General features: G+C 35.0%; 1 protein-coding gene across 3 annotated transcripts in view; it reads right to left on the bottom strand.

Annotated features, from left to right (window-relative positions):
- plcb1 (phospholipase C beta 1) overlaps nucleotides 1-16,567 on the bottom strand; it is a 405,056-nt gene that overhangs the window by 319,999 nt on the left and 68,490 nt on the right. For all 3 annotated transcript variants that reach the window (XR_015935410.1, XM_088625584.1, XM_088625585.1), the window contains exon 3: nucleotides 5,544-5,612. Coding sequence is in view for 2 of the 3 variants with exons in the window: in XM_088625584.1 (XP_088481710.1) it covers nucleotides 5,544-5,612 (69 nt within the window). In the remaining variant the exon portion in view is untranslated. The remainder of the gene's footprint in view (nucleotides 1-5,543; nucleotides 5,613-16,567) is intronic.

Genomic DNA, 16,567 nt, shown 5'->3' on the forward strand with positions numbered 1-16,567 from the left:
CTTATGGAATGCTGGTAAATTTAATTTTTGGTACAGTATACAATATTATGTTACAGTAAGTTACTCATAACTTTTTTAATCAGCCGTAAGTACCCTTGAGCACCTTGTTGCATACTTTACAGCGCATTTGATGAGAGACCAACTGTCTGAGCATGGAAGCTTCTGCGGCTAAGTGCCAAGAATAAATGAAACTGATTAAATCAGTCTCTTTTGTAAATGGAAACTTACTTAACTTTCTTTGCAAGCACTTCTCTCAACCAGACACTCCATAGTCTAGTGAATTCACTGAGCTCCATTTCTCTAGTCAACACCTTTATCAGCAGTGATCTGCCAGTATCAAGTTTCCAACTTAATTTCTTCATTAGGAGCGCTACCATTTTACCAAGCCTAAGATGTGCTATATATAGGGGAATACCATCCTGCTTCACAGATTCTTGTACCATAATAGGGGTTACTGTGAAGAAAAGATTCCTGTTTATTAAAAACATCATAAAATAGTCAAGACACCACTGAAAAACAAACAATTGAAATGAAACTAACATTTTTTAAATGTTTTAGAAAGTTAAAAATGTGGTACTCCAGTACTGTCTTACATTTTTGTTTACTTTCTTACTGAAAAAAAGTGAACTTGGGTTTTAATTGAAAATATTGTATTAATGAATGAAATGCAAACAAACCTTAGATAAAATACAACAAAACACAGTGCATAATGAACAAAGAACTGGGATGAAGAATACTCATGCAAAATCATATAAAACTTGAAAGTTAATGATGAAATCAATGGGTAAAATTACCTCGGGTTTTGTTTTAATCTAAAAGCTCAATGCAATGTGTCAGGCCTATTTTTCATTTTCATTTTGTTGGATGTGTGTCCCCACAGAGGAATCTAAATTTTCCTACAATAATGATTCTGTCGCTTTTCATTTTTCAGCACTAATACTACTAATGAATGAATGGTTTGATGGAATTTTTCATCTGTATTTTTTTTGCTTTTAATACAATCTGTTCTTTGCCGTGCTGACGATGGCATCCTTAGCTCAGCTTGCCTCCGGGCTCAGTCACAAACAAACCGAGGTTTAGAAAAAATGTCTAACATTTATGTGGAAACACTCCTGTCTTATAGTGCAGATGGTTAATCTGAGTTTCCATAGGACAGTCTCTCTAAAAATAATTCATTTTTACTAATATAGAGAATGTAGAGGAATTCTTTAACCGAAGAATCACTTCAGCATCAATTAAGTAAAAGGTCTCAAAGGAAACCACTTGAGAAAAAGTATGTTCTAATTACCCATTTGATTTTATCTGCCTACTGTTGCCAATTATGTACCAAAAGGATTACTAAAAAAGGGCTCTGACAACCAGATTAGCTTCACCTGTCATTTCACACCAAACAAAAATCCTTTTTCCTTACATAAGCCGTGTTCAGGTTGGTTACAAATGGCCTTCTTGTCTGAAACATATTTAAAATTATCCTCTAGGGAGAAAACATAATCTCTAGGGATAATCTGAATATTGTGTAAAAGAACAGCAAAAATATTGAGAAATCTCCAGTCAAAATTACTTGATAGAATTAGTACTACTAATGTAACACTAGGCTGTACACCATTAAATATTTGGATTTTTAGGCTCTTTGAATTATTGTATGAAATAAACTTATCTGTACAATCAATAAAACTAAATCTAGAAGAGAGAGGCTATAATATGCTGTGTCCTATTCAAAATACTGTGCGCAGGGATTAAAATGCATCTTCAGCACCATAGCCTCCCTTCATGCTATTATCATTTATATATATATATTATACTGCAATTATACTGTACATGTATTATTATCCATACAAACCTGTACATATAGAATGGAAATGCATTTTTTCAACCGACATGTCACTTTGTGAATTTGTATATATACTGTAACTACATCTTATTTGGTTAAAATTGTGTTAAAATTAGGCTTGTTACCTGTGCCTTTGACTTCTGTGCCTGTGCCTGTGCCTTCTGCCTACACTATTGTTATATTATGGTTTTCAGCTATTAACACCTTGTTGTCCAAAATAAAACAATGTATTAACTCTATGAAAGTACCTTGTTTTCTTATGCAGGTTATTACTATTGCATTAGAAATCCACTTAGACCAGCATAGTATTAACCTTAGTGGTAGAAAATTCTTTCTTGTCTTTCTAGCAATTTTTTAGAGCACATGGTAGACAGCTAAAACCATCATTTCTCCAATATTCCACCTGTTCCCTTTAAATCATTTTTCCTTCCTAAACATAACACAGAGAGTAGCCTTAATTGTCAATAATTTACTGATGACTTTGGACTCACTTTGCCCAAGTCTACCACTTAATTACTTGATCTAATGTCAGCCTTAGTTAAGGTTGTTCATTATTTTCTTCTTAAAGGTCAAATGACTGCCACATGTAAAAAAAGTAAAATATTAATATATACTTGACAGTTTCTACAATGGTGTTGTATAATAATTCTTCTTAATAATACTTTGCTTTTTTAAACCTTTTATAACTTTAAATGTGTCACATTGAAAAATGTAGAATCTACTGTAGCATACTGCTAGTAAATGTTCTCAAGAACATACGATATAATTCAAATTTACTTTCTGTTAACATATCATGAACTGGTCTACTTTGTCAATTAAGGTTTTCAAAAACCCTGAAACGACCCTTTAAGACAATTGTAAACCCTTCGTTAAGTGGAATGTTTGAAAAGACTTGTTTATAAACGAATGCTGAATGATTCTGATTCTGCCCTTGAAAAAGCCAAGTCTTTGGTTAATAAAACTAGTATTTGGTTAATAAAGTACCTCACATTCTGAAGTATAATTGCACTTCCCCATAGTTTCCACTTGAGCCCTCTTCTTCGTGATTCACTTCTGAATATGTCCATTGACTTGATCTTTGAGGGTTTTGAATCTTTCAATAAGCTTGTAGACATCTCTGTTCCAAGACTAAAAAATCAGTTCTTTAGCCTGTGTAGGACACTGGTTTAAGACCAGAGAAGTATCTGGTCACAAACTGATTTCAGTAAAGCAATATAGGTTCTGAAAGATTATAAAAGAAAATAATTGTACCCAGTATTCTAAATGAGGTCTTATTGGAACATTATACTATTTTATCATAAGATAAATATGATAAATATTCAAAACTTTGATTATATATTGCAACATTTTTGCATTTTTTATTTCTACCCCACAACATCTGCAAAATCTAAATATTGATTATGTACAATATTATACAGTAGTTTATGTTTCCACTGCATTTAACACTTGACTCGTTTTAATGTGATCATCCAGAGCATTTTTTGAAGAATCTTGAATCATGTCTGAATCATTTTTGAACTTTCCATTTTTACACTTTTTGCTTTGGTGTTTCATCTTTCCTGTTTTTCATCTGATAATTTGACTCGTTCACTGTACCAGACTCATAAATTAGGAAGCCCCAGCAGGAGGTTGTTATACCGCAGCTAGTTGAAACTCACAGCCACGACTACAGTACTGCAGGAATCCGATTGCAGGGTCTCTGCAATCTTCAGTGGCTCATGGAGAAAGCTGAGGTTGGAGGTGCTCAGGACTCACAAGAAACAGCTTAGGGTGAACAGAGATGAAGCAGAGTTATGGTGGGTGGAGATCTGGAGGTCCCCATTTAGCACAACTCTGCTTCATCACCACTACGCATATGGGTCTTTTCCTGTTCTCCTGCCTCTCCACGCTTCGTCTCTTCCGACATCCGTGACACTTCTGGCTTGAACTAACTTCTGAACTGAACTAAGTACTTCCGTAAGTATCTTAATTCTCAGAGCAGCATCCCAGTGGCATTTTGGGAATTATAAAGAAATGTCAATTGGATGATTGATTGACAGATTGATTTAATTATTGATAGAGTGAGAGGTTCACCGACAAATGGCCTGAGCATGTTTTGAGAACCCTGGACAAATGCGATCACTCAGGGGAACATTACCATGTCCCAGGCCAACAGAGTACTGGGCGCCGCTGCCATCCCAGGAGTGACAGAGGTATTTCTTTGTTTTTTTGGTAAACGCCTGCACAGATTATTAATTTAAATCATTAACTATTTCTCTTTCATTGTCTAAATTTAGGGCCGAGAACCATTGGAAACAGCAAAATTTGCATATAACCAAGTCCACCCCTATACTGAAGCATGATGTACTGCAGTATGTATGGGTAAAACCCTTCTTTATGTGTTAATTACAGTACTAAAGCATTGGATTTAAGTTAATTAAAATAACACTGATCAACTGAAACAAGCAACAGTAATCACAAACGTATAGTAATAAGCTAAAATAGACTGCATTAATCCTTCCTCTGCATCTTGTGAATGCCTGCCCTTTCTGCCTTTATAATGCAAAGGACAATACATCAATGAGGCAGTAAGAAGTAATTTCCACCTTGTCATTCCCCACACTGCCAGCACAGAACCAGGAACATTTGTTACAATTCAAAAACAGTAGGCATTGAGATGTGGATGCTGGTCTGTGGATACCTGGGCACGGGACAGAGAGAGGGTCACTCACAAGCTAGCTTTGTTTTATGATCCTAGTCTGTTTTGCGTGTCACACTTCACAACCATCAGCTGGGTTTTCTTTAACTGGATCTTCCTCTTTTTTAATCATTGACTTTGATCTACAGATATTACAGAATATCTGACCTGTTTTCAGGAATCTACTGATTCTATATCTATATCGCTCACATTCTATTATCTTGTAAACTCTTTCATTCTTCTAAGTCTGCTTTATTGAGATTACAAATCTTTGTCTTTCAAAGTATACTGTACATCAAAGCATACAATATTTTTACCACAGTTTCCTAATTGCTTATTTTATAGAGTTATACTCATTTTATTTTGATTTTAAAGAAGATGCCTCTACGTTTCTTCCTTCACACCCAAAGTCCTGCTTTAACTAACTAGTATCTGACTTTGTTGCATAGCATGCTCCCTATACTACACCTTTACAACATTTTCACATTTACAACGAGTCTGGTCCAAATAGATGCTGGGTTTTATGCTGAGTTACAAAAGTCATGCCAAATGCCCCTTGACCATTCATAAGTGTCTTTAAGTGTTTCTCCAATCAAAGCAGACAAATCAGTGTACAATAAACTACTACATATTAAACAATTTAAGTCTATAAAAATTAATTATTAAAAATGCAGTAATAAAAAAACACAACGATTCTTTATTTACATTGTACAAAAAGTCATCATCACAAAAGATGTGGTTACATCTTGTAAACTTCCAAATAAAATATCCGATTTAAAAACTATGATATGTTATAATTGCTTACATAAACACTGTATTTTCATATTAATACATCAAATATTTGAGCACTTCACTTAGATATCAGATTTATTTTAATAATCTGATTATGCATTTCTGGATTTACTTTTAATTTTCGTGGATTTGTGAGAAAAATCTACACCAAGACATCCAATAGCAAAGAATACAAAGAAGAGAATAGACATTCCTGTCTTGTGACCTACTAGATTATTTTTCACTGAGAATAAGATAACCTACCTTTGGTATTTTTGAGCACTTCCCGTTTCTTGCATCCTTGATATTGGTGACATCCAAAAGGTCAGTTTCCTGCAATTATAAAATTACAGTATAAAATTACTGGAAAAGCATGATTTAAATCTAAGTGAATTAAATTGTTTGTGCTATACTGTTGGTTATATTAAGGTAAGAACATGATGCCCATTTATATTACCAAACTTATTTGGTCTATTAATAAGAAAAATGATCATTATGAAAGAAGGCGTGTTTCCCTGCTTTATTTGCAATTGGAATGCAGCCAGCAGGTGACACTAATCACTTTGTCCAGAACCCATTTGACTCACGTTTAATTCTTCCCATAACCTATTTTAGGCTCCAGAGTGTTACTGAAAATCTGGTTATTTTCACCACAGAGTACAAGACATCTTCTGGCAAATATTATTTTAGAATAAACTAGCCAAACACTTCTAGGCAATCTGCTCAAAATGACAGTGCTGAAAATTTAATGATTTATAAAATGCAAGCAGCATTGCATACTTCACTTTAAATTAGGGCATAGGATATTGGTTATAAAAGCAGCTTTTAGTATTATGTTATTATACTTCAAAACAGACAACTTTAAGTCCAAATTTATATAAGACAGGTGGCTTTTTGGCACCTCTAGCTCATTTTATTTTTAGAAGCTTTTTGTTCCAAGAAATATAACCAGATAATTCTTGCAATATCCCTGGGAATGTGATTCAACAACTAGCTCTACACTTTGTTCCAGACACCTAAGACTCTTCGTGTAAAAATGCACATCCTATTTTTAGCCTCAAATAGGTGGCAAGGCTTCTCAATTAAATTTTAACACACATTAACAAGGTTGCTATTTCAACTCTGAAAATAGGACACCACAAAATGCTCAAAAGAGAGTTTTTGAGTGTTTAAGATGCTTCAAGGTTTAAATATCACACATTGAAATGACTAGCCTTTGAAGATAAAAAGGTAGAACATAAGTCCCCTTACGAATTTATTATTGATAGACACAAAAGTGGAACAGAGAACACATCTAGCTACTGTATATAAATACTTACAGAAGCTCAAAGAAATAAGGAATGTACATTAGACTAAAGTAACTGATATATAAGATACATCACTGTAATTTGTTACATTTCACTGTATGTGATTGAAGAAGCATAACACAGTTAACCAACTTCAGTTCATTCTCATATCTTCTAGCTCAACATAGGAAATACAGGAAAAAATATATAATGAATACAGTATCATTTTTCAACTGTTACATTAAATACAGCTAAGACTAAGAAATTCTGTTTCAGTCACCATTCTTATTTCTTGAAATTGAACACTGCTATCTGCCAATAATAGTACTCATTTTGCATAGATCTAATGTTGAAAACAAGCACTGCTTCATAGCTAATAGTCTTATAATAGGAACTGGGGAATACACATGTTGTTTTTACTGTGCACTTGAGGATTTAGGCAATTTTCTGGAATAGATAGTATTCATGACCTTTTGGCAACACAGATGTTGCCATGCCCTCCAGCCTTTTGTAATAATGGAATTTTTCTCCATTAAATACAAGTTTTGGATTCTCAGACAGTGGTAATGTATTGCAACATTCCACTAAAATCCCCGCAGGTCCCAGCACACAACCATCAGCAAGAATAGTACATATTTCATCAAGCCTGTAGAATGAGACTTATAGGCACACATAAAAATTGGATTGGAATGGACTTTAATACAGCTGATGCTTAGTGATCTCATCCACATTAAATGCAAGCATTTTCCTGCCTTAATTGGATAAGACAAAGGGCAGCAACCACAGCATGAGTGAGTTGGCATTCAGCTGCCAAGGTCTAATTTTTAGATCCAAGTTTTGGTTATGTTCAAATTTTGAATGAATGATCAATCAATCATTGTTACCAAAACATTTAAGAATTTATCTAAAATCCTTTTTTCTAAAAAGATACATGCATACATAGACTGATAAATTTAGAATGAAAACAAACATGAGTACCTATGAATGGAAAGAATTTGTCCCACCTAGCATGTTTGGTGGTTAGTAGCTTTGTGATTTCCCGAAAGAAACCAGAGTATTGAATTTAACAACATAGTTCCATACCACTTATTTCATATTATGCTCAGTATATGCTGTATCTAGCAGAGCAGAGTGTCTTGACCAGGGGGCTAAGGGGCAATTGTATACACCAGTAATTGCATTGTTATATTATTCCTAGTATTTAGCCCTTCCGAATCAATCCAATTTATGTTGTATTACTGATCCTCCAAGTCACATCAGCAATAAAAGACAATAGTGTTAAGTTCTCCAGACAGACCAAATTCAGAAAAATAAACTACAAATCCATCTGCTAAACTCACTGCTGTAACCAAATACACAAATTAATTACAGTATAGTATTTTCAGTAGCAATATTGTTGTAAGCTATGGGCTGTATCTGTGTGCCTTCAGAAAGCTAAGAATCAAGATCACCAGAACAATTAGCTTCCCTATTACTGAATGTCTGAATGAGAAAAGATGTTGCGTTATGCAGTAATTGGACAACTCAAACAGGAAGTGCTCTGTATATATCACATTTTATTACTAACATTTCTGGGTCTTTGGCATCATCACAAAAATGTTATGAAACAGGAATCAGAACAATCTATAACTGTATCATGTTGCCTTTTATGAAACAATAAAGGTGGCACATATTCAACTATCACATCAGCAGAGTGTTGATAGTGTGGAGTAGTGAATAGAGGTTGTGGACTCTTAACTATAGGGTCACAAGTTTAAATCTCAAAGGTATTCTACCCAGATTGCTCAAGAAAGGCTGTTTGCACATCCATAAAAACATAAAATATGTAATATTAAGTTGTTTTCAACAACAGTGTTGAATTAAATTTAAAGAAATACAGAACAGTGGTTAGAGCTGCCTGGAAGCTGATGGATACTAATCTTGTATGCTTGAACACTTTACTCTGAATAATTAATAATAATAAAAAATACTCTGTTGAACAAACTTGTTCAAATTAGGTTAGGTTGCATAAGAGCATCAGAAATAATAATGGTGAGGTGAAAGTGAATATAGAGTTATCAACAGAGTTCTATATAATAATGAAATGTATGTATCGAATTATTTCTTCCCATAAGCGCTGAACACCAGAACAATAAAGAACAGAAGAAAAAAACAAAAAAAGCACAGCGAATTGACTTGACACCAAAAGTAAATAATACATTATATGTAGATTAAAAGCTTCACTGCAAAGATAAGTAGGTGATATTTGAAAATGTGAAAAATCACAGTTTCTCTAAAGGATATGAACAGTTCCACGGACATGGTGTTGCATGGAAGACGGATTTACTGCTCAAGGTGTGAAGTATAGTCTTCCAGCAGCTCTTCGATTATTCTTATCCTTCCTATCTCCATCCTATTCCTAAAGACGTTCTCACACTTGTCCATTCAGTGACTTATACGTGATCAGTAGAATTATGAATACCTGTCCAAATCTCACTGGCAGCCAGTGCATTCTACAGAGGATGAGAGTTACAGTATATGCTGATCTAGAGCAGTTTTAGTCAGCACATGAAATTCAGAATTTTGACCATATCACAATCAATTTTGTACTGCCTAAAGACAACAACCAAGAACTGAATGCATCGGGAATGTCTGGAATACTTGGTGAGATAAGTTTGGCTTAACCTGCTTGGTTAATGGGTAGCCTCCTGGCTATAGGATACCCATTTAGAGAGGAGTTAACCAGGGGGTAGCTGCAAGGTGGAGATGGGATGGAGGATTGACGCTTGATTCAAATGCAAAGGAAGAAGTTTGTGTTTGATACATATAGCTACAGTAAGTTCCATAATGACGGTGATTAGGTAGAGCTGCATATAAGTGAAATGTTGTTGTTATCCCTCCCGAACTTCAGTTAATAAGTTGCTTATATTTTAAGCCTATCTAGCATATGAATTGGAGCACAGTTTTAGAAGAACATATCTGATGTTTACCACTCTTTAAGCAAAGCTTAGTAACATTTGCATTTCCCAGCAAGATATGAACTATTCTGTTACGTCCCAGTGTGTGTTCTGTGTGTGTTTTTTTCTATGTTCCACACTGCTGACCCTTGATTGTTCTCCCTTCCCCATTGGCCCACCATCACTCCACTGTTTCAGTATGATGTCATCATCAATTAGCTCTCAGCCAATCAGAGCACATCTTATTCAGTATATAACCTGGAGGTTTTCAGCAAGGAGAGGCCTTTCGTTTGACTTCGTTCGGTTTTGGTTATCGATTCGCTTCGCTCCTGGTTATTGCTTCGGCTTCGTTTGTTGGTTTGTTTTGCTTTGTGTGTGTGTATTTTCGTATAGCTTCGGCTTTGTTGTTTTGTTGGTTTTTTGTTAGTTTCTTTGTACTTTCATTTGTTTTTGTGTTCATCCTTGTTTTGCCATTACCTTGTCCCAGTGTTACATGTTCAACTTTTGTGTTCTTTTGTACCCTGCTCCTGTTGATTACTCTTGTTTTCCCTTATTTGTTTTCCTGGTTCATTTGTGTTTTTGTGTGAACTTTTATATATAAGGTTAGTTTAGGTTGTTGGGTACACTTTACACACTTAGTTGACTTTGTATTAGTACACTAGTTTAGTACGAGTGCCGTTTGTCTTGTATGGTTTTGGGTAGTCAGTGCAGGTTAGCTAGGGTGTTGAAGACGCCGAAGACCTTGTGTTTCGGGTTTTCTTTTGTAGTCAGATTAGCTTTCCCTCACTGTCCTAGCCAGCTCCATTTTGTTTGTTATTTTCTTTCCTTTGGCACCACTCTAGTTCCTTACCCTTGTTATCATACTTCCTAGTCCCTCACCAAAACCCCCCCTGCTTCCAAAAGAATTATCCTAAATGTTACACCCCTTTTCCCCTAGACACTTGGGGTCGTTACATATTCAGAAAGCTTAGATCAAAGAGTATAGTTTTGTAGTTTTTGCTTAGCTGTATATGGACTAAGAGGCAAGTAAAACATAAATGGTTAAGATGGGTTCCTAATGATTTACTTTATAAGGACTTAATTAACTCCTTGGTAAATCATTGAGGTGGCCCTAATAATGAATAAACAGTCAACAGTGACTGCTCATTCCTAGGGAGGTCAGCCTCCATAGGAAGGGATCGCAGCATATAGACAGGGAAGATATGACAGAAGAAAAACAACACAGAGAAGCAGAACCAAGAAAAGAGAGGGTGAGAGAATTAAGAGAAATATCATTAAGATTAATAACAATAATAAAACAATAGCTGAGTAATTATCCATCTGCTGCCATCCACTTATAATATTTAGTTTACGCTATATACTGATGCACAGTGAAAAAAACTGCCAGATTAAACTGGTAACACCAGTAACTAATTACAACAGAATTTGTATTTGAAATTTTGAGCAAATAAAAGGTTTGCTTGAATAGTATTATTCCTTGGGATCCCAAGTTATGCAATTTAATAAAAAATGAGAGTTGCTTATTGTTTAGTATTTGAGTATATTTGTTTCTCCTTGAGTTGACTCAAATTACCTCAGGTTAGGTCAAAGTTTATTATAGAGAAATGTTTATTAAAGAGAATTAGAGGTCATTCAGGAATAACAAGCTGTTGGCTGGGAGAATAAATTACTGACTTTTGTAAGCCAGAGAGCATCAGAGGTGATGGCAGAGAGTGCTGGAGTTCTTTATTAATTGATGAATGGTGTCTTGGACTTGGCCAACTGGAATGAAGATATGTTGCACTATTCATGCCAATTGATCTTTCCTGGTCACCTCTTTAAGGTCCCAATAGTTCATGAAGAAATTAAATAATTCATACTTCTTAATGAACACTGGCCTGAAAAGCCATTGACTGTCTAAGGGCTCCATGATCCCAGCTTTGCTCTTGCTTTGTCGTCTGCTGTTTGGTCATTGACAGGAGGCAGCAGACAGATGGGTGTGGCAGTTTCCTTTTGCCCACATTCTCCCCACTTTAGGGAAAGAATACAGTTCCCTAAGACTACCTCTGCCTTTGGCAGATCAACACTCACTCTCACCTGCTTGAGGCAGTCTGGGTCCCAAACGGGGGCTAACGAGATGCCAGGTGTGGCCTCCTAAGCTTGCAGGCTGTACCTCCACACTCACATGGCTCCTGTCTGGCCTGTCGCGGAGTGTAGCCAGACAGGACTCTCCTTCCACATGATCCCACAATAGATTCTTAGGGTACCTTTAATGTCACATTATTATGTGATATTAATTACCACAAGAGACTAGATTTTTTTAATATTGAACTTTGTCCTTATGACACACTGTTCTCGTACAGTTCCTGGTAAATTAGAATATGTTTTGAACTACACGTGGATAAAAAAAATATATAGATAGGCATCTCTAAGCCATGATAGAAGCCGCACATGTAAATGTGCACATTATACAAACAGAATGGGAATTCACTGAAATAACTCATTTATTCATTTGAAAGATGATAATAATCTATTTGACCTTTTAGAACTAATCCTTCATCCTCATACAGAATTATGATAAAAAAGCAATTACTCTCTTTCACCAACAGAGGTTTTGAAAAATCCATAAATTAAATATGTTCTAATCTATATAAAATATACACTCTTGGTAATTTTCAGTTATGCTATTTTTTTAAATTGAAACATATTTAGATATCCAGTCCACTGATTCAATTTATACATTTCCAGCATGTACAAATCTTTAGAAAGCTTCTAAACTATAAATATTATACCATACATCTAAAAGCCCTTGTATATTACCATTGCTAATTTTAAAGATAATACATAAATGTTTAATTTAAAAAACAACTGGGATTCCATTAAGATACTTAAAACTACTTTTTAACATGAACTAAGGACTACATATCCTGATATATCTTTCCATGATGGTTTGAAAACACCAAAATAATAATGACTGGAGTAATCCTGCAGTGATTTTTTTTTTCTTGGTATGTGTTATTTTAATTAATAATTAGTAAAACTGCAAGCAAGCTTAGACTGCATTCAAAATTTGAAAACAGGGGCCATGACTGTAATCCAAAGTGCTACTTTGTATACTTTTTATGTGCCTGTAGATTGAAATCCTTATCTCTTATTATAAACTTAATTTCCATGTGTTAATCTCATCATTTATGGGATGCTGTGGATTTTTGGCTTTCAGAGATAAAATAATAACCATCCAGGGAATGCAAATGTGCATAATAAAACTGCATATTTTTGTCCTTCCTTATAATTAGTGCAATTCATAAAAGTAAAGTTGCCTGTTCCTCTTTTAAAGCAACATTATTTGATTACCAAATGCATTCTCACACATTACAAAGATAAAAAGTATTGCCATCTTAATTGTCTTGCCACATTGAGAGAAAATACTGCTTGATTTAAACATAGTTTGTATAAGCACTATTTGTGTATGTACAGTATACAGTATTTACTATGTACAATCTAGACAAATTAGCAAACTGTCAGAACGATATCTCTAAAATTAAAAAACTGAACTAAATAAACATATTAAAGGTAAGGAAAAGTAAGGGTTTATTCCATGCTGAAAAGAGAAGAAAAGAAGCACAACATTTTGGCTGTGGAGCCTTCTTTGGGTGTGTGAAGGTAGTTGGGTTTCAGGTAGTCCACTGGTTAGCATCACTGCCTTGGAGCAGTGTGGAGTTCGTATGTCCTCCCTGTGTTTGCATGTGCTTCCTCTCAAGTCCAAAAACAGGTAGTTAATTTGCTTATTGGGAAATTGGCCATGGTGTAATTGTCTGTGTCTTGTGATGGACTGGCATCCCATCCAGGGTATCCCCTGCCTTGTGCCCATTGCCCATTGTTATCTCATGTTAAGTTTATTCCAAAATCTCTGTTTGTTAGGCATCTTACATTTTTGACAGTCAATATCTTGGACCAGACTATGAGGGACATTTTACATCCCAGTAAGGATGTAAAGTTAAATATTAAGTTATAAACTGGAATAAGAAGAAGCATGAATATCAAAACTCATTACTGGATAAAAATCCAGTAACTTCTTCCAATTGTCCAAATCTTCCTTGACATAAATAGACTACAGATATATTAGGGCATCTCTAATATGCAGACGAAAGACATGAGGAAGATGTCTGATGGCCTATTTTTAGAAATGAACTGCATTCAGAGCAAACACTGCATTTAATATGTAAATGCCGTAATCCGGCATATTAGAAAATACACACATCCTTTTATATGTGTAGCTTTCCTAATACATGCAGAACACACAAGGCTGCCTTCACACTAAAAGATCTATTTCATTATATACAGTATTATAATATGTCATTCTGTGGCATATTATCTAAGAGGAAGTAGTTACTTGTTTATGGAGTGAATCTAGGGATTAGATTGGAGAAAATCAATAATACCTCACAGTAATAATAAAGACAGCGCTTTCAGGTTTTTTCAGTTAATTTACATAACAGCAAATTTCCAAAGACACAAGTCTGTGGAAAGAATTTTCATCCAGCAGTGAATCAATAAAGACTTAATATCATAATGGCAATACAGTACATATCTAAATGTATTATGTATAAATGTAATGACAAAATAAATACTATAAATATTAACCTCTCCAAACAGGTCTCTGGGTTTCTTCTGAAACTCATGCCAATGTGTCCTCATCCAGAACTCAGCCCTACCCATACCACAAGCAAATATAAACTAAAACTAGAAATAAAGAGTTCAGCTGTGCCTGATGAATCAGTAATTGAGTGCAAGATGTGGAAAATTAACCTGACAGCACTCTCATCATGATATTGACTGTAAGCCATCATTCAAGAGATTAAGAAACAAATTAGCAGGCTGTTATCAAATAACCACACTTTCTAGCTCATAAGTGATGAACCACTGTCCCTGAGAGACTGAAAAACAAAGATAGCTTTAGTATTAAGTGGTCGGTATTTTCTGACAGTGTACAATAATGAGTGTTAAATCCCCCATTTCCTTATGTTTTAATCCTGAGCAAACAGATCATGTTCCATAGATAACTGAATTGGTAATACATCAGTGAAGAACAGACACCTGATGCAGAAAAAATAGGTTATTTTTAATATTCTCAAAAATGAATTAAACCTAATTGTAACACATATTTTATATATACTGTATAGGTACTTGTATATCTGAATAAACTTTAAAATCTGTGGATATGCTATTATCCAATAAATTGGCCTTTCAAAGGAAAATAAAAGATCATTTTGGCTTCTCTCTAGTTTTTTAAGCACCACTCAGACCAGGAATTCTCTAGATACATAAAGGACAATCCCGCATTAAGATCCCATGTGATCTGGAGGGACAGGAGTAAAAATATAGAGTTCTTTTTTATTGATTTCCAGGATTTATTTGTCATAAAACATGCCTTATAATAACATGTTAAAAATAACAGGCCTTAAATAATCCATCCATCCATTTACTAACTACTTCTTCCTGGTTAGGGTTGTGGGGGAGCTGGAGTCTACACCGGCAAGCAACGGGCACAAGGCATGGTACATCGTGGACAGGATGCCAGCCCATTGCAGGGCAGATGCACAGACACACACTCACATAGGTCCACATTTTCCCAACAGCCCATTAACCTACCAGTATGTTTTTGTGCTGTGGGAGAACAGTGGAGTACCTGGGGATAACCCATGTGAACAGCGGAGGAACATACAATCTCCACACAGATAGCACTCCATGTCCAGAATTAAACCCAGGGTTTCAATGCTGTGAGGCAGCAAATCTAACCAGTATGCCATCATGCCATCAAAACAAAAATTACAGAAGTATTAAAATAATTGTTGTTGTGGATTAAAAAAACTGTAATTAATATTGTACGTGCACAGCATAAAGGCCATTTCATAGACCAACAAAAGTCTTCAACTCATTTGTCTCATTGAAGGTTTCTGACATAATGCTTATATGACCTACAATGCAAGTCCCGTCACCAAGGCAAAATGCAAATGAAATGCTCACAACACTGTCAGTTGGGTTGGGAGTTCAAGAGTAACTGGCAAAATGGAAAGTCCCTGGAAGTTGCTCAACAAGGCTAGGGTGATCTGAGCCAATGTTTTGTGTATTGATGCCCTTGCTGTTAATTAGAAGCAAAAACTGCCAAGAAAGCTGAAAGGTGAAAAACACACATATCAGGTACCATTCTGCTTTCCAATGAGATGCAGTATAAGAGCATCCTACCTCATTTCTGTTTATTCCAAAATAAGCTCTGGCAAATAAGTTGCCAAGTGCTGTTTTCTGGGCGATTATCCAAATGAGATAGCCTGCATGAGGAAACTCCTCCTTTTCATGCCTACCATAAATTTCAAAAATAGAACTTCAACTGGAAAACTGTTGTCACAGGAATCTCTGCAATTTCTATTTGACAAACGGAAGAAATAAAAACAAATGGTAAGCAATGGCATGAACAGTATCATTCAGTTTGCTTAGCTCTTCAAACGAATTTCATAACCTGCTCTGATCCGGTTTTCTGTACACGTGCATGTACAAGTATATGTAACAAGTGGTGTCATTTTTGTAGCCTTTTAGTCTTTGTCAAAACAGTTAGTTCCAACTCACAATGTAAGGATTTAAAACAATATCTGTGTGAAATGTAAGATAAGTTGTATACTCCAAGTGTATTAAAGATGAAGTTTCTATTAAGTTCCAAATACATATTGACATTATGGACTTGACAAATTAAAGTGCTGTTTATATCCGCTTTCCTGTTGTCTGTTGTCATGGATCTGAGTATATCTGAGGTATCTGAGGATCTGAGGTAAGAGGAACAAATATGTTTTGTGAAAATATAATGAACATTTCCTACTTGTATACTATACTTGTATTTGACAATGTATAAGGAATATACTGTAAATCCAAAGAGGCACATAGATACAGTAGGTCAAGATTAGTACAAACAGCTATTACACAGATATGTACAATATATCCTCTGAAATTCAGTATAAATTTAAAAATACATGTCCACCTTTATATTGTATGGCATATTGTTTTTATGTATTAAGGAATAAAATATCAGGCAAGG

The sequence above is a fragment of the Lepisosteus platostomus genome, chromosome 3, assembly GCF_059453375.1.
Source record: "Lepisosteus platostomus isolate fLepPlt1 chromosome 3, fLepPlt1.hap1, whole genome shotgun sequence".
Taxonomy (NCBI): Eukaryota; Metazoa; Chordata; class Actinopteri; order Semionotiformes; family Lepisosteidae; genus Lepisosteus; species Lepisosteus platostomus.